Source organism: Sciurus vulgaris (assembly GCF_902686455.1).
Source record: "Sciurus vulgaris genome assembly, chromosome: 18".
In the NCBI taxonomy this organism is placed as follows: Eukaryota; Metazoa; Chordata; class Mammalia; order Rodentia; family Sciuridae; genus Sciurus; species Sciurus vulgaris.
The window spans coordinates 22,214,610-22,236,019 of NC_136479.1; the positions used below are offsets into that span (position 1 = coordinate 22,214,610).

The 21,410-nt window shown below is 48.4% G+C and overlaps 1 protein-coding gene across 1 annotated transcript; it reads right to left on the reverse strand.

Moving 5' to 3' along the window:
* Nucleotides 1–3,315: 3,315 nt before the first annotated feature.
* QPRT (quinolinate phosphoribosyltransferase) lies at nt 3,316–20,961 on the reverse strand. The gene is given in 5 exon segments (XM_079120498.1): nt 3,316–3,590; nt 3,592–3,798; nt 3,868–3,999; nt 4,544–5,079; nt 20,876–20,961. Coding segments are annotated over 5 exon segments (933 nt in total). The 5' UTR covers nt 20,889–20,961; the 3' UTR covers nt 3,316–3,545.
* Nucleotides 20,962–21,410: the final 449 nt, after the last annotated feature.

The window sequence follows — 21,410 nt, forward strand, 5'->3', positions numbered from 1 at the left end:
TTTAGCAAATTGATCTGATGGGCACATTTGCCAAGTTGGCTTTACATAGGGGCATGGGGTAACCTGGGTAAATGATCCAGGCTCAACCTGAGACTGGCCAGGCAAGGAGGAGTGTAGCCAGATGGACAGGAAGATCCCAAGTGAGGTGTGAGATTCCTTCTCTGCCATCCACTCCTCACTCCCCACCCTCACAAACCCCATTGTCCTTCCATCCTTGAACCCAAAGGGCTCCCTCTGCCTCTGAGCCTTTGCAGAGTCTCTGTCCTCTGCCTGCCTGCCTTTCTCTTCAACCCCAGTGGCATGACCCATGTTCAAGCCCTCCTGGACAGCTTCCTCCTGGCTCTCTGCCTCCACTCTGCCCCCTCAAATGCATCTTCCTGCAGAGGACTGGATCTAAACTGCAAATATGCTTATCTCATTTTCCAGCTTGAATCTGATTGTTCTTGGGACAGAGTCCAAATCCTCTGACCTATCATTTTGTGGTCTGGAGCCAGCTCATCTCCTAGCCATCTCATCTTTCTCCAATTCCAGTTTCAAATCTGATACCACACGATGCAAGCCATTTCTACCTCTGGGCCTTTGCCCATGCAGTCCCTTCTGCCTGGAAATCCATCCCTCTGCAAGAAAGGGTGTGTGTTGCTTTTGCTTACCCAAGATCCATTTCCTTTTTCTCTGGTAATAGATTCCTGCCCGCCACCCTTTTGCCCCCGCCCCACTCCCCAACCAGCTCTCAATTTGGAGGTTCCTGTAAGGGCCAACCCATTTCTGGGTTCGAGAGTGACCTTAAAGCCAGGCACAGTGGTTACGCCTCTGTAATCCCAGTGACTTGGGAGGCTGAGGCAAGAGGATCAAAGCCAGCCTCAGAAACTTAGCGAGACCTTAAGCAACTCAGCAGAAACGCTGTCTTTAAATAAAATAGTTTAAAAGGCTAGGGATGTGGCTCAGTGGTTAAGCATCCCTGGGTCCAATCCTTGGTACGAAAAAAAAAAAAAAAAAAAAAAGAAAAGTGACCTTAAGATCCTCTTTTCATTGCAATGCTGTGGGTGACGTACATCCTCCACAGCTTACCCTCCAGCCACACCCAACATTCCCTCCTGGCCACAGCCCACTGTCTTCATTTCATTCCAGTTTCACCCATTTAATTTATCCTTTTGGGTCCTGGAGGCATTTTGTTTGGGACTCCTGGTACACACTACTCCATTCTGCCTCTCTGAGGCTCTGACCCCCCCTCTCAACTCCCAAGGGTTTTGCCTTTCAGTTCCCAGATCAACCCTGGGCCCGAATTTCCTGCCCTGAGGCCTAGGAGTGCCCCTGTTCCATAGGGGTTCAGTTCTCTCCCTTCAAGCATGAGGAGCTGGGCCTTGAAGATCTAAGTTCCCTGGAGCAGGGAAGGCCACCTTGCTGATGTACCCTTGCTTCCCTTGGAGGTAGGAGAGGAGGTCCCAAGGTAAAGGTGGGAATTAACAAAGGTGCATGCCCAGGTGGCACCTCTGAGCTGACTCCTAAGGGAATAATCCCTTTGGCTCTGAGCACCACCAAAGGCAGCTTCGGGCTGAGTCCAGCATCTCCATCAAATGAATCTGCCTCGTGCTCAGAGCCTGGCCACACAGTAGGTGCATGAAGGATGCATGTCTTGGCCTGTCCAGAGCATCTACCTGAGATGAGATCATTTCTGTGTTGTTAATAGTTTCATATTTTTTTTAACTTTTAATTTTTGTGTGTGTGTGTGGTACTGGGGATCAAAACTTAGGGGCACTCTACCACTGAGCCATATATTCCCAGTCCTTTTTGTTTTGTATTTTGTTATTTTGAGAGAGGATCTTGCTAAGTTGCTGAAGCTGGCCTCAAACTTTAAGATCCTCCTGACTCAACCTCCCAAGTTGCAAGGATCACAGGCACGTGCCACTGTGCCTGGCTCATTGTTTTCTTTATCTGCCCCTTTCCTAGGTCCTTTGTAGTTCCCAGGATTGAGGAAGAGACAAAAGTTAGGTTACCTCCCTCAAGGCAGATTGGGACCTCCAGAGCCCCCTTGGGACGGGGCCATTTGTGGGTGACAGTTGTATTTCTCCAGAGGGAGTCACTTTGGGAAGTCACCTCAGGGATCGGGAAATCTCAGTCCCTGCTTCTCCCAGAACTGCCCTAGAAAGGTAAATCCTCCGACTGAGGTGAGGGTGAAGGCAGCCACTGAGGCGAGCAGAACCTCAGGGGTGTGTGCTTGGGAGCTGGCCTGTATCCTCGGCTTAGATCCCCAAATCCTGACCTCGTGAGGAAGAAAGCTTGACACTTGAGTGTGGACCCTCCACCTGCCTCATCCCTCACTCCCTCCCTGACCTTTACTCCGGGCCCAGCAGCTGTGTCCACCACCTCCCCACAAATGCTAGCTCCGTGGGGCCAGATCTTTGAGGGCCCTCAGCTGATCGGGATCTTGCATTTGGGAAGGATGCATGGTGGGAAGTAGGAGAACCTAGAAGTGAGGAGGGGACAGGTTGTCACTGCCACCAAAGAACTTCCAGATTCAGGGAAGTGAGGGGCAAAAATTCTTATTGACTGCTACCAACACAGGCATCACGTGGAATGTTCCAGCTGACTGGCACACCTGATGCCACATATCTTCATATAGAAGAAACTATTGATTGTAAGACATCTTATTGCTCAAAAGAACACTATCAGTTAAACTATGACCAGTGCTTTCTTATTGCTTTCAGTTTCTACTTTGTACAAATCGAAAAAGGTGTCTTAAATCAGACACAATGGCCTGCATCTTTAGTGCCAGCTATTAAGTGGCTAAGACGGGGGAACACTTGAACCCATGAGTATGTGTCTAGTGTGGGCAACAGAGTGAGAGAGACCCTATCTCTAAAGAAGAGAGAAAAAAAGAAAGCTATTTTCTTTCAATGTGGATTTTTTTTTTTTTTTTCACTGCGGGGATCAAACCCAAGACCTCATTCGCGCCAGTCAAGCGCTCTACCACTGAGCTACACTCCAAGCCCTTCAGTATGGGTTTTGGGCAGGGGAGTATGCTGGGCAGCAAACCCTGGGGCACTCTCCCACTGAGCTATATCTTTCTATTTAAATTTTGAGACAGGGTCTTGCTAAGTTCCAAAGCTGGCCTTGAACTCGTGTTCCTCCTGCCTCTGCCTCCCAAATTGCTGGAATTACAGGCAGGCGCCACCAAGCCAGGTTCAACATGGATTTCTGTTGTGTCTGTACGAGCCGCACCCACAGTGACAGCTGCCCAGTTGACATCACTGATTAAAGGGGCCCCGACTCCACAGACGGTAACGTGTGAAAACAAAGCGCATCTTGGAATAGAGGAACTGTGGTAGTTTCTGGCATTTACTGACCACTTTCTGTGTGGTAAGTATCAAATCCCATAAGCTCGGGTGTTTATTAGACCCATTTTACAGATTAGGAAATTGAGGTGACATCAGCCCTGACAGGTCACACAAGCACTAAATGGCAGAGCTGGAGCTGATCCCAGTCTAATGCTGAGTGTGTCCTGTTGGCCACTGAACCTAAAGATGGGACCCAAGGGTCCCGGCAAGTCACGTTGACACTGCCGTGGTATCCTCTTTGGCTTTAGGGACGGCGGGCGTAAGGCACTGGAGTAGCCCCTTCAGCAAACAACTTGAGGGAGAAATCAAGGGTTGGGGCAGCCTGGGTCAGCATCCCCAAAGAGATGACATCAACATGAGGCCCACAGAACTGGGAGAGGTTGCTCAGCGTGATGCCCCCACTGGCTTCCACAGCTACTCCTGGGAACTGGGCCTTCAGCGCCTTGGCTGTAGGGTGCAGCTCCTGCAAGACACAAGCCAGAGGAAGTGAGAGCCCCCACAAACTCCTCCCAGGAATCTGATGCCACCTCACCTCAGGCTTGAAGTTGTCCAGCAGAACCAGGTCAGCCCCAGCCTCGGCTGCGCGCTCGGCCTCCTGCAGGCTGCTACACTCCACCTCCACCTTCAGGGCGAAGTCGGCTGCCTGCCGAGCACCCCGCACCGCCTGCCAGGTGGGGGGGTTGGCAAGGGTGAGGATGGGTGGCCTGGCACCAGGCACTGGGCCCCACAGGCAGGGCACTGGCATTCAGAATGTCCCAGATGGATAACGAACCTGGGATCAATGAGGAAGCCGTATGTTGGGAGTTTCTATTAGGTTAAACCATGAAAGAAGACCACGTATGTGGGTTAAAAAAAATGGACCTAAGTTCAACTTGACTCAATATTCAAACTAAAAGGGACTGACTGAGGGTGGCTCTGGACCACCGTACAATTCCACAGCTGGGGAAACAGGCCCAGAGTTCAAGTGATCCCCCCAGGTCCACTGCCTGCCATTGACAGTGCATTCTCTACTGTCCTTCGCTTCGAAGGTCACACCAAGCAGCCGAAGAACAAAGGGAAAAAGGTAGGGGTTGACTCCCGTGAGTGAAGAGGGACAGCTCGTGGGTTTCCCTGACCCCCAACCACCTGTTCACCAGGCAGTGGCTGGCAGCCTCTGGTGGGGGTGAAGATCAGATCAGAGCAACGGCAGGGACTCAGCCAACACGCACCTTTTCCACACCACCAGCTGCCACGATGTGGTTGTCCTTCACCATCACCAGCCCTCCCAGGTCGTAGCGGTGGGAGGCAGCCCCGCCCACGAGGAGCCCGTACTTCTCCACCAGCCGGAAGCCTGGCGTGGTCTTCCTCGTGCCCGCCACATGCCCTGTCCAGCCAGTGCCCCTGGCGACCTTCACAGCCGCGGCAGCAGCGCTGGCAATTCCACTGCAGCGGGCCAGCGTGTTAAGGGCCACCCGTTCCCCCAGGAGCAGGCGGTGGGCGGGGCCCCGCACCTCCGCCACCTGGACCACAGGCGCCAGCTTCGACCCCTCTGGAAGGAACCAAGTGACCTGGCAGTTGAGTTGGGCAAAGATGGCATCGAAGAAAGGCTGCCCAGCCAGAACCCCGGGGGATTTGGCCCACAGAGCCGCCTGCGAAGGGGCAGCCCCAGTGACCAAGGCTGCGAAGTTGAGGCCGGGGCAGTCTTCTTGGAGCCAGCTGGCCGCCAGGGATGCAAGCGTGGTTGGGGGCAGCAGCAGAGGCAGGCCTGGGAGGGGAAAAGAGAGACAGCTGTGGTGTTGGACGACCTCCCTTGTAGTCAAGGGTGACAGTCAAAATATTTAATAACTTATTAAATGGGCACGAGCCACTCAGGGTGAAGACCAAGAACTCAGGGAAGGACTGTCACCCAGGGTGGGCCCTGTGCCCTGTGCAAGGTTGCCAAATGGATCAAATGAAAACACATCTAGTTAAACTTCTGGTATGCACGGAATTTTTTTTAAAGGGGACATGTGCTCCTTCCTGTCATGACTATGCTTCTTGTTTTTATCTTGTATTTACTTAGTCTTATTATAGTTTAAAAAGTGAAGGGGGGCATGAAATCAACCCTCTTAATAATTATTATTTCTTCTTCTTCTTCTTCTCTCCTTCTTCTTCTTCTTCTTCTTCTTCTCCTTCTCTCCTTCTCCTTCTTCTTCGAATTGAACCCAGGGTACTTAACCACTGACTACATTCTGAAATTCCTTTTTATTTTTTTATTTTTGAGAGAGGGTCTCACTACATTGTTGAGGCTGGTCTCAAACTTACAATCCTCCTGCCTCAGCCTCCTGAGTTGACACCATACTTGGCTCTCTTAACAGATTTTTTAGTAGTCAATGCATTCTTGTTAACTACAGGTACACTGTGGTATAGAAGATCTCTAGAATTTTTCATCTTGCAGAACTGAAACTCTGCCTGATATATAGCAATTCTCCACCCTGCTAGCATCCTGTTTCTGGCAACTACCACTCCACTTTGTCTTTATTATCTTGACTATTTTAGACACTGGATTTCTTAGTATATGTCCTAGATGACATTTAGAACATACTTAAACATTATCTGTGGTTTATCTGAAATTCAAATTTAACTGGATGCCCTCTGTATTTGATTCAGCAAATCTAGTGCTGGGTCAACAGCTATTTACAAACTAAAAGAGAAGCATTTCAATATTTTAGCAGCACATATAACCATCCTGTGTGCACCACCTGAAGGTCACCCTGTCTCCATTCTGGTCTGCTTTGCCCAGAAGGATTAGTTATTTATAAGCTGAAGCCCTCCAGCAGAACGGGACCTTGTGTGTCTCCTTCATCTTAGTACCTCTACAGTAGCAAATATTTTTAAAACTGGAAATTTGGAATTTTACTGATGCAAAGGACCACAGGGAAAGGCAAATGGGCTGAGGGCATCAGTAAATTGGTCGCAGGATCAGAAGCAGCCCCCTGGTGGTCATGGCTGGCTGTGTCTCCACATTTGGACATCTCTCCTAAGGCTGAAGCTTCAACAAACTGTCGTTTCTCTATAGATGCCCAAGGAGAGAACTCGGGAAAACTGGTTCGAACTCCCTGTTCTGTGGGACATTGCTTCAGGGACATGAACGTGGTCTCTAATGTCCTTCACCGCCAGAACGCAGCTGCTAATGGGTCTTTCAGGGATGTTGAATGGGGCGATTGCAAAGGCTGAAGCCAGACGTGGTACAACACCGCCATCTATCGGCCAGAAAAAAAGCTGCAGCCTCCTGGGCACCCGCCATCCATTGGTTTCCCCAGGTTCAGGAAACAATTAGCTTGTGAGGGTGTTTGCTTTTACACACGCAGCACTGTGCTTGCTCTACTCTCAGAAGCAGGCGCTCTCTTGTACAGTCCTTTCCTAAAGCCAAGCACTCAATCTTCACCCACACATCACACCTTCCCTGAACCAGTCCTCAGTGGCTGCACCCCACCATCCTTCACACACACTCTCCCCCACATCTGGGATGGCTGTGTCTAGGCTGGGTGCTGAGAGCAAACCCCTTGTTCCTGTCTACAACCCTCACCATCCCTCAAGGAGAAGGCCTGGGAACAAATGGCAGCCATGCAGAACCCCAGCCACCTGGCTTCATTCAAACTAGGGGCATGAGGATGTTTCAGGGCTTAGCCGGATTTTGCAACTAATGGAGGAAGGATGTTGTACATTCATTGTGGGGGAGTTTGTAGTATGTAACAATAGAGAAAGGATATTCTTTTTTTTTTTTTCCCTAAATTTTTTTTAGTTGTTGATGGACCTTTATTTTGTTTACTTATATGTAGTGCTGAAGATCGAACCCAGTGCTCCACACATGCTAGGCAAAAGCTTCACGGTAACAAGCCCAGCTCTGATCATGATTTTTGAGACTTGCTGAAAGTGAAAAACGCCTCATAACTAAGTAATCTGGTAGGATGCGCATCATCCAGGCCTCCTGCTGCAGGAAGACACCCACCAGTCTGGGGAATACCCAAAGGCCACCTAAATGAGCCATCTTGGATCAGCTTCCTGGCAAGAAGGGCTTTGTGACAAGAATTCCCCTTTTCTCTTGTTAAGCTGGCTTGCCAAGTAAAGTCACCTTCCTTGACTCAATACCTTGCCTCTTACTTTAATTGGCCAATCGTGGGACAGGCAGCCAGACAGTAATTCTGGCAGCAACACGAGGTGCATTGTTTTTTTTTTTTTTTTTTTTTTTATTTAGGCAAATTTGAATCCTTCAACTGGTAAGTATCAGATAAACAAATTGTTGCATCTATACTGTGGAATTCTATTCTGCAATAAAAAAGTAACCAACAACAATAGGAACTTTTTGTTTAAATATTATTTTGAGCACAAAATGATTCAAAAAGGGATGTAGCTTAGTGTGGTGCACATAGGCAAGACCCTGGGTTTAATCCCCAATATATTAAAAAAAAAAAAAAAAAAAAAAAGGCTACCAACAACCCCATTCATATGAGGCCCAGAAAAGCAAAACTATAGCAACAGAACAAACAAATGGGCAGTTGCCAGGGTGTAGGAGGGGTTGGCCACAAAATGGCAGCACCCAGGGGCTGTTCGAGTGATAAAACTGTCTTCTCTCTTGTCTGTGGTGGTGGCTACGCAACTGATACATTTGTGCCCAAAAAAGATGAACTTTACTATTTGTAATTATACTTCATAAAACTCATTTTTGAAATAAAACAATAAAAAAGGACATCAGAACAGATCACTCAGTCTCTTTTTCCAAACCTACTCAGGCTCCCCTGAACTCTTTTCAGTGAAGAGGTCCTGAATTTGAACTTCTGTATCTGTTCTCTACTGTCCAGTTTTAGCAAGAATCCTGCTAAAAAGGTTTAGCCAGAATTCCCCCCTCCTCCATAGCCCTCAAAATCTGACCCGGTTCCTCATCCTGTCTTCAGCAGGAAGCCTGTTGCTCCTTGGCTCTTAATTCTCACTTGCCCACACTGTTCAGAACTGAGTCCTATTCTGTACTGAGGTCTTCTTCCCTTTACTGTAATACTTCTGAATAAAATCTGTTTTTATCCCTTGAACTCCTGCCCAATTCTGGTTTTCTTTGGTTAACTCTCCTTTTGAAAATTCTGCTTTTACGGTGTTAGCTCCAGCTCTCCCTCCCCCTCCCTCCTCCTCCTCCTCCTCCTCCTCCTCCTCCTCCTCCTCCTCCTTCTTCTTTTTTTTTTTCCTGGCTATTGGGAATTGAACCCAGAGACTCTTAACCACTGAGTCTCATCCCCAGTTCTTTTTATTTTTATTTTGAGACCAGGTCTCACTAAGTTGCTTAGGGCCTTGATAGGTTGCTGAGACTGGCCTCCAACTTGCAGTCCTCCTGCCTCAGCCTCCTGAATAGCTTGTAGGACAGGCATGCACCACCTCAGCTGGTTCATTCACTCTTTTGACCAGTTCTTTCTGAGCATATGCTCTGTGCCAGGTAACTAATTACTGGGCCACTATGGTGACAGCATGGGCAGCTCTTTCAGGGTTGGGTCTGTGCCCAGAAGCACCTTTATTACCATCACCCCAAAACTCCCCCTCCACCTCTTGCTCCTCTTTCAGGGTTTCTCTGACATCTTTTCTTCGGTGGGCCTCAGGAGCCCTAGCACTCAGCTCCCTGTCCTCCCCCGACTGCGGTGCCCCATCTCTGTCTTCTCCCTAGAGCAGCCTCTGTCCGCCATTGAGTTTTCTGCTGTATCCTAAGTGCCTTGCACCAGACTGAACCACACAAATTTGCTGCTTTTATAGGTTAAAAGAAAAGGTCAACTGTTGCCATTTGTATTTATAGTTTAAAGTAAGTATTCAGTGATACTTATCCCCTCAGAGGGGCCACATGTAAAATGACTCAGAGCCCAGACTCCAGGGCCACACCACCTGGGTTTGAATACTGGCACTGCCACTTTTAGCCAGATGATTGTGGCCTAATGACAGCCTCTCAGGGTCCTTAGGTTCCTCCTATGTAATAGGGACAATAATAATAACGGCCTCATAACATTATTATGAAAAGAAAAGAGTTAATATTTGCAAAGCCCAGAAGCGTCGTCTGGCACATAGTAGGTGTGTTTGCTAAAGAAATGACGGAAGCATTTCCCAAGTGTGGCAGGAGCACCGAGGAAGAGATGACTAAGTGTCCCTGAGTAGGATGAGTCATGTTTGCCCGGCAGAGGTGTGGAGAGGAGGCAAGACATGGGGGGCTGAAAAGGGGGTGTTCAGGGCTCAAAGGCAAACGGCAGAGGTGGGGAGAGGGCCGCGCAGAGGCCACAGGAGAAATGGAAGAGGCGAGACCCTCGTTCAATAGCCCTGGACTGTTTAGCCAAGAACCTGGACGAATCCCCAGGCCACCATAGAACTGTGAGCAAAGGACTTCCGCCATTATGTTTTGTTCCTAGAAGGGTCACCTCAGCCCTGAAGAGGAGACAGAGTGGGAGGCAAGTGGCTGAATAAAAAGTGATAAAGCCCAGAACTTAGGCAGCAGTCATAGGAACAGAGAGCAGGGACAATTGTGGGAACTGCTTCTAAATCAGGATCCACCAGGATTAGCAGCTGTTAGATGTGAAAGGTGGCTGGAAGCTGCCAGAAAGAGTTGTTCCTGGAGAGAAGCAAGCTGGAGGGAGGAAGGGACAGCAGAAGGCAGGAGCGGAACAGAAATCCTGTGGTGAGTGGGCACCACGAGTCTCATGCTGTCTCATCTGAAACTGCTCACAAGGGCTTATGCCCATTCCACAAGTACAGAAACCGAACCTCAAAGTCCCCATACGGTGTCCTGGTAATAGTTTCTCAGCAGCACAGCTGGGGGTAGGACCAAATTTGATTCTGCAGATATTAAGGTTGAGATACCAGCAAGAACATGGATGGCCATTTCCAGATGGTGGGTAGAGAATGGGTCTGGACTTCCAAAGAGATGGGGCAGTAAGGAATAGAGTTGGGAGCCAGCAGCAGCAGGTGGGGACAGTGACTGCGTGTCAGCAGAGGAGATCCCCTAGGCCAGGAGGAAGAGGAGGGCTCTGGGGAAGATGAGTAATGCAAAGGCAGACAGAGGTGTGGCTGTCGCTTAGAGAGACGGTGCTAGGAGCAGATGTACGGATGTCCGGGAGGAAAGGGTTCAAGAAGTGGGGTGTGGCCAGTGCATTGAGAAAGAAGACTGAAAATGGGCAACTGGACTTCGCAACCAGGAGGCTGTGGCCAGAGCAGTTTTGGTGTCTAGTGATGGGGCAGAAGCCACATCACCTTGGTCAAGAAGTATGTGGGAGGTGAGAAAGTAGAGACGGTGGGTGTGAACCACACCACTCCTTTCAGAAGATACTGATAAAGGTCCTCGACTGAATCATTGGGAAAGCTTTTCAAACTTTCAGGTGCTCAGGCCTGTTGGGGGCTGGGCCATGTTGGCGGCGCCAGGATGGCGCCTGATCACAACGGCAGCGAGGAGGTTAATTGACATAAGCACACTCAGGTGATTTTTCTCGTCCACGCACCCAACGTATGCGCATGTGTTCTCCAGCACTAATTGCCTGCTGGGAACCTCTCACCTAATCTTTGCGTAAGAGGCGTGGCCCTGCGCTCCGCGTCCTGGAGGTGATATAAGCGTAGGCAGAGCGAGACAGACACCGCAGCCATTACCAGAAAAGCTAGTAGAAGAAGACACATGCGGGGCAGCAGCCAGAGGGAAAAACACAGCAGCGAGTAGGGGCAGCTGCGGAAGGCAGATTGCAGAACGGAGAACTGAGACACATCACTAGGGGACCTTAGGTAGACACACCCTTAGTTCACAGGATGCAGGACTTTAAGGCGTGGCAGGCCTCTCTCCTTCTAAGCTCTAAGAAAAGCCTGTCTTTCTTTCAAAGTTTCTCTCAAGCAAAGTTTCTTTCTCTCTGATAAGCGGGGTCTCTCTCTCTCCTCTCAAAGCAAGTAAACCTCATTTCCTCTATCCTCTATGAACAAGCAAGAAAGCAGTGCACCAAAGAGAAAGATAGAAGTGCCTCAGTTTCCACTCCACCACCCATAAGACCCGTGCAATTTGTTGCTGCAGGCGGTGACAAATATCCATGGATTTTGGAACCGCAAAGAGCCAGCCAGCGACGCAGGCCCACTGCAGACCAACTGAATCAGAATTGGGGAGGAGGGTCCCACGCAGCTAGGTTCTGGAAGTCACCCCTACTCCTCTGTGACCATCACATATGAGGGTTAAGAAACCATGCTTGGACTGGGGTATGATAAAGCACAAGATTAACATGCAAGAAGCCCTGTGTTCAATACCCAGCAGCCAAAGGGGAAAAACAAATGAAAAAAAGTGCTCATCTCAGACCACAACACATTTCTATATATGCATTGATTTGAAATGCCAGAAAAGGCAAATCGATAGAGACAGGCCGCAAATGACTGGTTGCCAGGGGCTGAGAATGAACTAAAGAGGAAATGGGGGAAGGGAAGAGTAGAAGTTCATTGGAATAGACAAAGAGGAATGAAGGGAAGGGAGGATGGGAATAGGAAAGAGAGTGGAATAAATTGGACATGACCTTCCTATATTCATATACAAATATACCACAGTGTAATTCTACACCACATACAACCACAAATAGGAAGTGATACTCCACGTTTGATGTATCAAAATACGTTCTATTAGTTTTTTTTTGTTTTTTTTTTAACAAGGAAATGGGGTTGTGAGGGTGTTCTGTGGTGATTGCTGCATATTAAAATCATTGATTTGTACTTCCGCCTGCAGTACTGGGGATTGAAGCCAGGAGAGCTCTACCGTTAAATCACATCCCCAGTCCTCTTTATTTTTATTTTGAGACAGAGTCTCACTAAGTTTCCCAAGCTGGCCTTGAACTTGTGATCCTGTCTCAGCCTCCTGGTTTACAGGCCTCTGCACATTGACTGCACACTCAAATGAACAGCAACAATGCTCTGATGAAAAGCATAAACCATTTTGGAGCCCTTAGTGTGGCCAGTTGCTCCAAATATGGAGCATTGAAGGCCAATATCAAGAATCCAGGAAGCCAGACACTGGGCGCCTCCTCATGAAAGAACACACCATCTTCCCAATATCTCACCAAAACAGCCGGGGCGGGGTCAGATCAGACTTCTAGACACAACCACCCATTTATTAAACAAACAAAAACAGAGGGCAAGGGAAGATTTTAAACTATACTACAGGACTACCACCAGTAAAATATTGACCACAGCTGGGCACGGTGGCACAAGCCCGTAAACCCAGAGACTCAGAAGACTAAGGCAGGAGGATGGTGAGTTCAAAACCAGCCTTAGCAACTTGGTGAGATCCTAAGCAATTCAGACCCTGTCTCAAAATAAAAAATAATAAAAAGTGCTGGGGATGTGGCTCCGTGATTAAGTGACCCTGGCAAGCAAACAAATTCAGACCACAGGTAACTCTACCAAAAAATAGACTAATTTCTTCCACAAATAAATTGCAAAGAAAACAAAAGACTAAGAGACTCATAAAATACATACTAACCAATTACATTTTGTACATCTTGTATTATATTCTCCTTTTTTTTTTTTTTTTTTTGGTACTGTGGATTAAATCCAGGAGCACTTTGCCACTGAGATACATCCCAGCCCTTTTAAATTTCATTTTGAGGCTGGGTCTTGCTAATTGCTTAGGGCCTCGCTAAATTGCCAAGGCTTGTCTCCAGTTTGCAATCTTCCTGCCTCAGCCTCTTGGTTGCTGGGATTATAGTTCTTCACCAAGACACCCAGCATTTCAGGGATTTTTTTTTAATGGAAGCTTCATCACCTGGGCATGATGAATTACTCAATCTCTAGCCATTCTTCCCTTTCCAGAGCTTGGGGTAAATATCGCTGACAGTTCCCAGCTTGTAATCATGGCTGAGCTTTCCAGTGATCAGCCCCATCCTACGGTTGCCTCATTAGAGCTAATGCTGTCCCTGTCACCCAGGAAATTTCAAGGGACCAGCAGCTCTATGTCAGGACACCAGGTCAAAGACCAAATATTAGAACCAAAGATTCTTCTAGAAGCCCCGTTGCTCAGGAAATTCCAAATTGATTCTTTTTGAAATTGAGAGCACCCCAGCTGCTTCCACCCCAGGGGTTTCCCTCTTGTACATGTCTCCCAGCAGTTGCTCTGATGGCCTAATGGAGTTTTAGGTTGAGATACCAGGATCCAGGGATGAAGACCAAAATATATATTTCTTATTCTAAATCATAATATCAGAATAGAGTGTGGTTCTGCACCTCAGCTGCACAATGGAATCCTATGGAAAGTTTTACCAAAATGCTGATCCCTGGGCCCCACCCCTAGAAGTTCTTTATTTTTAGTTTTAGTTTTAGTTGTAGATGGTCACAATAACTTTATTTCATTTATTTACTTTTATATGGTGCTGAGGATTGAACCCAGCACCTCACATGTGCTAGGCAAGCACTCTACCACTGAGCCACAACCCCAGCCCCACAGACCTTTATTTAATTTTTTTATTGGTATATGGTGTTGAGAATCAAACCCAGCATCCCACACATGCTAGGCAAGCGCTCTACCACTGAGCTACAACTCCAGCCCTAGAAGTTCTGATATAATCAGTCTAGCATGTGGCGACCTAAATCTGATTTGTAGTAGAGCTGGGAGCTTCTGCGTACGGGAAGAGAGGAACAGCTGTCACACATTGGTGCCTACTGTACGTTAGGCACTTTCCACATATTATCACAGATCCTGAGGTCTGATAGAGGAAAGGAGACATAAAGGGCCAGATACAGTGGCGCATACCTATAATCTCAGCCTCTAAGGAGACTGAGGCCAAAGGGTCACAAGTTCAAGGCCAGCCTCAGCAACTTAGCAATACCCTGTCTCAAAATAAAAATTTAAAAAAGGGTCGAGGATGTAGCTAAGGGGTAAAGTGCCTCTGAGTTAATCCCCAGTCCCAGAGAAAAAGAAAGAAAGGAGACATAAAGACCAGGAAGTAAAATTTTTAAGTCAGAAGCTCCGCATACTTCTCCAGGCCTGCCACTTCCTAAACCAGTCTCTCTCCCAGGCCCAACACTCCCAAATTCCTGGGAAATCTGTAAACCTACCATGTACACTGTTAATTGACCCACCATTAAATGAATTAAGTAGAGATACAGTATTTTAAGAAACCTATAATTTAGTGAACTTTCCAATGTAGATATTGATCAGATGATAAAGACCCTGTCAGCCTAAGTGCTAGGGAACAGACAGATGAGGATGGCGGGAACATGAGGTTAAAAGAATAATTCTACAAACTGGGCCCACTGTCCTGACCCCTACATGCCTTCTTTTCCAAGAAGCAATTTACCTACAGCCCTGCCTGGCCTATGAGGACAAGATATGCTACATCACTCAGCAAACTACCTGTTCACTGCAGGAGAAATGTGGGCCCAAAATGATGTTGATTAGAGGGACCCAAGTCACCCTGAAGGGGGAGACTTTTGTGACCAGATCCTGAAACTCTGGGAGATAAGGATAGTTCCTCCTAACCATAAAATCTGTAAGAAGGTATGGTTAAGAATCTAATTAGAACAGATCATCATAGGCCAAGGTGACCTAGAGTTGCCATAGCAGTGGGTACTTAACTGCTATGTTAATGTCCCCCTGCTGTCAGTCAGAAGTCAAAAGGTGAATCTGGGCAGGACTCTCTGAACACTGCAATTCCCAATAAAACTGGCGTGCAGGAAGAGCCACGCTGTCCCTCTCCTTTCTGAGAGGACCCACTCAGAAAGTGTCCCCTTTTTCCCTTTCCTATCTCTTCTAATAAACTCGTGCCTGCTACTCTGAGCAACATGTCTGAAATCTCTCTGACTTGATCACAAGAAACGGGGTGTGAAAGGGGGTCTTTGCATTGCCTCAGTTTCTCGGAAGGCTCCAGCTCTGTAACGTAAGGATCCTGAGAATAACCAGACCACAAAAAACCATCTGGCGATCACCAGACTGATGTCATTCCCACATACCTTCCTAGATCAAGTTTCCTTGTAAAGAAGAGCCAGGGCCTGGGAATGTGCCTCAGTGGTACAGTGCTTGCCTGGCAGGCTGAAAGCCCTGGGTTCGCCCAGAGACTCAGGAAGCTGAGGCTGGAGGATTGCCAATTAGAGGCCAGCCTGGGCAATTTAGTGAGACCCTGTTTCAAAATTTTAAAAAAATTAAAAAGAGCTTGAGATGTAGTTCAGTGCCTCTGGGTACTTAATTAAATAAATAGCTGGCAACCCCCAAAACGCATCTCTCACGCTCCAGATGGCCCACATTATCCCTCAAATGAGTATTCCTCGCTTTCCTAAATAAATCTCTGTGTCTCTACCCACACGTGCTAAAATTCTTTACGTCACAGGTGTCAAAGGACCCCAAGGGGCCTGAGTCAAGTCCTCCCCCAGCCCCCTGCCCATCCCTGAGAGTTCCTAGGGAGCCTCTTCCCCAGATAATCTCTTCTCCTACACAAGCCTATCACAGTTTTTCAAGAGCGTTCATATTTATAGTTGGGAACTCAACACTCAGAAATGAAAGGGGAAATTGCCCAAAGAGCAGAGCTAGAAAAATGTTAAAACTAGAAATTGTTAAACTAGAAATTGTTAAACCGGGACTTCCCCTCTCCAGAGCAGGACACTTTTAGAACACCCCAGCAGCTGCCCCTGCAGGGTTTCCCTCTGGCCCACTTCTTGGAGATGAGTTGTTCTGATTGCCTAACGTGGAGGCACAATGTTCCAAGTTCCACTTGTGAAAAGTAAACAAACACATCTGGGTTTCTTTGGGCCCTGACTGACTCATGCATTTCCAACAAAAGGGATTCCTGTGGGTAGCTTTGAATATCCGGGCTCTGCTAATTAGCAGCTGTCCCTGAAGGGCACGTACTTCAGAGAGAAGCTGCTGTGCAGCTGCAGGTGGAGAGCTGGCACAGAAAGCTCTAGAGAGGCTTCCTCCAGGGAAGACAGCTGGGCCCTCTCAGTCCCGGTTCCTGTCCTTGCAGTTGTTACATGCAAAATTCTTCCAAGATGCCAGGACTTCAGAGGTCATAGTTTTACCCTGTGGGATGTAACCTTGATCTCTCAAGGTGATCCCTTCTTTTTTTGTTTTGTGTGTTTCGGTACTGGAGATTGAACCCAGGGACGCTTTACCACTGAGCTATACCTCCAGTCTTTTTTAAAGTTTTTTTGTTTTTTTTTTTGTTTTTTTTTTTTTCATTTTGAGACAGGGTCTCACTAAATTGCTGAGTCTAAGTTGCTGAGGCTGGTCTCAAACTTGTGATGGATCCTCCTGCCTCTGACTCCAGAGTCACTGGGATCACAGGCACATGTCAGCATGCCAGGCGGAGGCGATGACTTCTTAAGTGGTTGTCTGCTCATCAATAAAATAAGCATCTCTCTTTCTGAAGGGTTCCAGAGCCTGGTATTTTCCACATCTCTTCCTCTTTACAAAAAATGTAAAGAAGTACAGATAACTGAATAGATGAGTTGCCCCACCTCTGGCCCTTTTGTTTGTGTGTGTGTGTGTGTGTGTGTGTGTGTGGTGCTGGGGATTGAACCCAGGGCCTTGCGCATGTGAAGCAAGCACTCTACAAACTGAGCTATATTCCCAGCCCTCCCTGGCCTTTTTGCTGTTGGATTTTGCTGGATCATTGACTGATTTTTATTGTATTTCTATGATGCCCCTAACAGTGGCTCTTTGCTGGAGGGACAAGGGATGATGTCAGAATCAGACTCTCCATTCCTCCATCTTTCTTTCAACCAACACTTTTGCTGGAAATCCATGAGCTAGTCAGGGCCTAAAGAAAACCAGATGGACCAGATGTGCCTTTGTCTTGGGGCATGGCAAAGCTTCCCAGAAGGCACCAAAAATAATCTGTGCTTTCAACAAACAGTGGTGTTTGTTGAGACCACCAAAGTAAAAAGTATTCTGCAGTTAAAACTAAACATTTTCCCCCCAAGTTATGGTGGGGTGGGAAGAAGGCAAACAAATACATAGAAGTTATTCATTTTAACTTTTTGGGGAGGAGATGAATGCAGGGCACTTAACCATTGAGTCACATCCCCAGTCCTTTTTATTTTTTTAATTTTGAGACAGCATCTCACTAAGTTGCTTAGGGACTCACTAAATTGTTGAGGCTGTCCTCGAACTTGTGATCCTCCTGCCTCAGCCTCCAGAGTCCCTGGGATAACAGGTGTCTGGCTAAGCATTTTTATATATTAACACATTTAATCCTTACAACTGTCTAAAGAGTAGGAACTGTAATTATCCCCATTTTAGAGATAAGGAAACTGAGCCACAAAAAGGGCAAGTAACTTAACTAAACTGTTCACACAGTTGGGAAGTATGGGATTGGGATCATAAACTCAGGCAGGCTGGCTCCAGGGTCCATTCATTCAACCCACTGCTATTGAATTTAGCAACAAATCATATTTTTAGTTGTTACTGTTTGTTGTATCTATATTCACTGAGTTCTAGGAGGCATCCCTCAGGGCTCTCTGCCCCTGGTATACTGGGAACAGTCCTGATTGGGGGTCAGAAACACCTGGGCTGGGACCCTAACTCTACCAACTACACCCTGGGTGACCTCAGGCAAGTCCTTTGCTCTCTGAGAGTTTTATGAGGAAATCACCCAGCTTCCTGCTGAGGAAGTGTGGTGGGATTCATGTCAAGTGCCTGAACCAAGGTCTAGCCAGCTGTTTTGGAACCCAGGTGTTCCATTCAGAGCTTTGTTCTGTTGATCTATTTATCTGTTGTTCAACAAAACACCAGGTGGAGACAGAGGCTAGTCCGCAGCAGCAGTCTCCTGATAAATGTTCTTTTACTCTTCTCCTCTCTCCCTTGTAGGAGAAATGACTTCCAAATAAAGTCTGGTATGATCCCCAATCGCCCAAGTGCCAAAGTGATCCACAGAGTTTCAGACTGGGGAGGGATGGCCTGTCAATAAGATGAGGGAGTGAAAAAGAGGCTGGGAGAGGTTAGCTCTAGGACCAATTTGATGGGGAGGGAAGCCCAGAGCAGAGAACGGAGAGGCCACGGCCGCTGGGCAGCCCTGGCATTTATAGACAGGCCCAGTCTCAGGCATGGAGGGAGAACGAAGAAAGAAGGTGAGTCGCCGAGAGAGCCAGACTGAGCAGGCTTGCACCAGAGGCCAGAGTCAGAGTTCCGCTCTCCAGGCAACACAGGCAACAGGAAATCACTACTACGAAATTTTGATCAGAAGTCACAGGATGGAAAATGAACTTTAAACATTTAGGTTGTGTCTAGGTTTCTTGGCTGAGGGGCTGTTGAACCTGGACAAGAAGAAGTGATAAACAGTGTTGGGAAGGGGTCCCTCCTCGGGCTGCCTGGATGCTCCCACAGGCCCTGCCACGCGCACAGCGCGGCCGGGTCTGACCACTTGGCCTCCACCTATCCGTGCCCAGCTGCTTCTGCCCCACTCTGGACTAGCTCCTTTGCTTCCTCCACATCTCCAGCCTGTGCCTTTCTGCCTCGACTCCTTGGCTGCCTCAGTGACGCCAGGGGCCCAGAGTTAAAATCTGATGTTGTCACATGCATGAAGGTAGCAAGACAAAGGCTGCTCCAGTCAGGGGAAGCAGAGGGGAAGAGGACCAGCTGATGCCAAGGAGGTGGTCCAGCGACACAGCAATTAGGTATTGGGGCATAAAGGACAGCGAGTGGTCAAAGGTGACCCTGGGGTTTCCAGTCTGAGTAGGAGGATGGTGAAGCAGGAACAGAAAGGGAGACATCGAAGGAAAACCTGGTGGCAGGGGAAGACTTGGAGACAATGTGTCACAGAGATGTCCAGGTGGAAATGGACATTGGGATTCCAAAATGAACTTGGAACCCAAGGAGAGGTCAGAGGTAGAAAGACAGAGATAAGGAACTATATGCCCAGCCCGACTACCACCAGGTGGTTTCTGTGTGCCAGGCACTCAACTGTTCTTCCTAATCCTTCCCACAATCCCATGGGAAAGCACGGTTTTCGCAATGAGGAAATGGAACGCTATGAGGCTAAGCATCTTGTCTGAGGTCACACAGCAAGCAGGTGGCAGGGATGATACTAGAATCCAAGTTTCTGACTTTGTGGTCATTTCTAAGCTATTTGGTAGGAGGCTGCAGAGGCAGATATATGGTAGATGAGCATCCTTGAGGGGTTTTTTGTTTGTTTGCTTGTTTTGTTTTGGTGCTGAGGATTGAACCCTGGGGCATTTAACCACAGAGTCACATCCCCCCGCCCATTTTATTTTTTTATTTAGAGACAGGGTCTTGCTAATAAGTTGTATAGAGCCTCACTAAGTTGCTGAGGCTGGCTTTGAGCTTGCAATCCTCCTTCCTCGGCCTCCTGAGTCTCTGGAATTACAGGCGTGCATGCACCATCATATCCTGCCCATCCTTGACTTTTTGAGGTTTTCACTTACCCTTTAGACTCTGGGTCTGATGAACATTGTATTCTCCCTTTCAAAAAAATGCATTACTATGTGCTCAGAAAGACATGTAATTTCACATATATTTTGGGGGTTCTTGAACTCCCCTAAAGCCCATCCATGTTTCCTCAGTAAAGAACCCCAGCCCTAAAGGAATCAGGTGAAGACACCTTGACATCAACTAAGGTCATTAATCCTTGCTACAATCCATAAAGCCAATGTCATCAAGTCCATTTGCCAGATGTGGAAGCTGAAGCTCCCGTAACTTAGGAAACTTGCCAGGGTTCCCACAGCTGGAGAGTAGCAGCTGGGACTCAAGTCCAGGTCAGTGTTATTTCAAAAGGGAAAGGCACAATGGGGACTGGAAGGCAGGGCTCAGTGAGTCATCCTGAAGGGGACCCTGAGAGTAGCTTCCACAGCCAAGCCAGACGGGCCAGTGTGGGGGTCCATAGGAGCCCTGGTGGGGGAGGGTGGCTGGAGGCTGGGAAAGGAGACCCTCAGGGAGAGAAAGTGAAACACAGGGAGATCAAGGAAGGACCTCTGTGCCCCATGCCCTGGCCAGGCACCTGTGAGACCACGTGTCATTTTTACAGATGCAAGGAAATGAGTCTCTGAGAGGCCAGGGACCTGCCCAATGTCTCACAACTGTCCCTGGTAGAGACTGGTTTCACACAGGAGCCATGTGAGGATACAGCCAGGCCCTGATGGCTCTGTATAGAAGCTCACTCCCATGCAGGGACTCACAGACCCCAGCCCCTTCCCCCACCGAGCTGAGCCGCAGACCCAACAGGACTTTGCCTCTGTTCCTCCTGAGCCAGCCAGCCTGTGGCGATGGAGGGGCAGAGTCCAGAGCTGCTCCCCTTCCAGCCTTCCCCTACCAATCCCTGTCTGCCCCAGGAGACTGCCTGCAGGGGGCCTCTGCCCTCCTAGGACTCAAGGCCTCTGTCTTCCCTGGAGCTCTTTGGGGACCCAACATGGAAGTGAGAGGTTTCCTGATGAAGGTTCCCTGATGAAGGGAGGTGAAGCAGGAAAGACAGTGGATGGAGAGGCCCCGAGAAGAGGGGGTCTTCCAGGAGAGGGCTGAAGGGATGGAGAGAAGTTGGGAGGGGAGAGGGGCAGTCATTAGGGGAGAGCGGGGTACGGAGACACCGGGAGAAATGTCCCTTCACCTTCACTGTCCATGGTGACTTGGAGCGGCCGGCCTAGTGTGTCCACTGCTCAGATCCGGTGTTCCCAGAGGCCCAGGGTCGGGGTGGGGCTGCTAGAGGGAGGGCAGGGGAGGGACAGAGGGAGGGGCCAGTCTCTGGTGGGTCAGCTCTTCTGAGGAAGGTCTCCCTCCGCCCTGGGAGTTCTCTGCTGGGGAACTCAGAGGCCCTTCCTCCTTGACACTAGCTAGTAGTAAAGGGAGCCAGAGGCCCTGTTCTCGCGCCACACCCTAGCTGGCCCTAGCCCCTGGCTGGAGGCTGTGTCTCAGTTTTCTTAGCAATAAAATGAAATTATAGCTAGTGAGCATCAAGTGAGAAAAACTGCAAGGGACACAGAGTACTGTCTACTTCCTTTCCCTTCCCTCTTCCCACGTGATGGTTTGAATCCCCACCTCCGCACCCCAAGTCCACGTGTTGGAAATTTAACCCCCAAATTCATATGTTTAAGGTATTCGGAGGTTGGACCCTTGGGAGGTAATTAGAATTAGATGAGGCCATA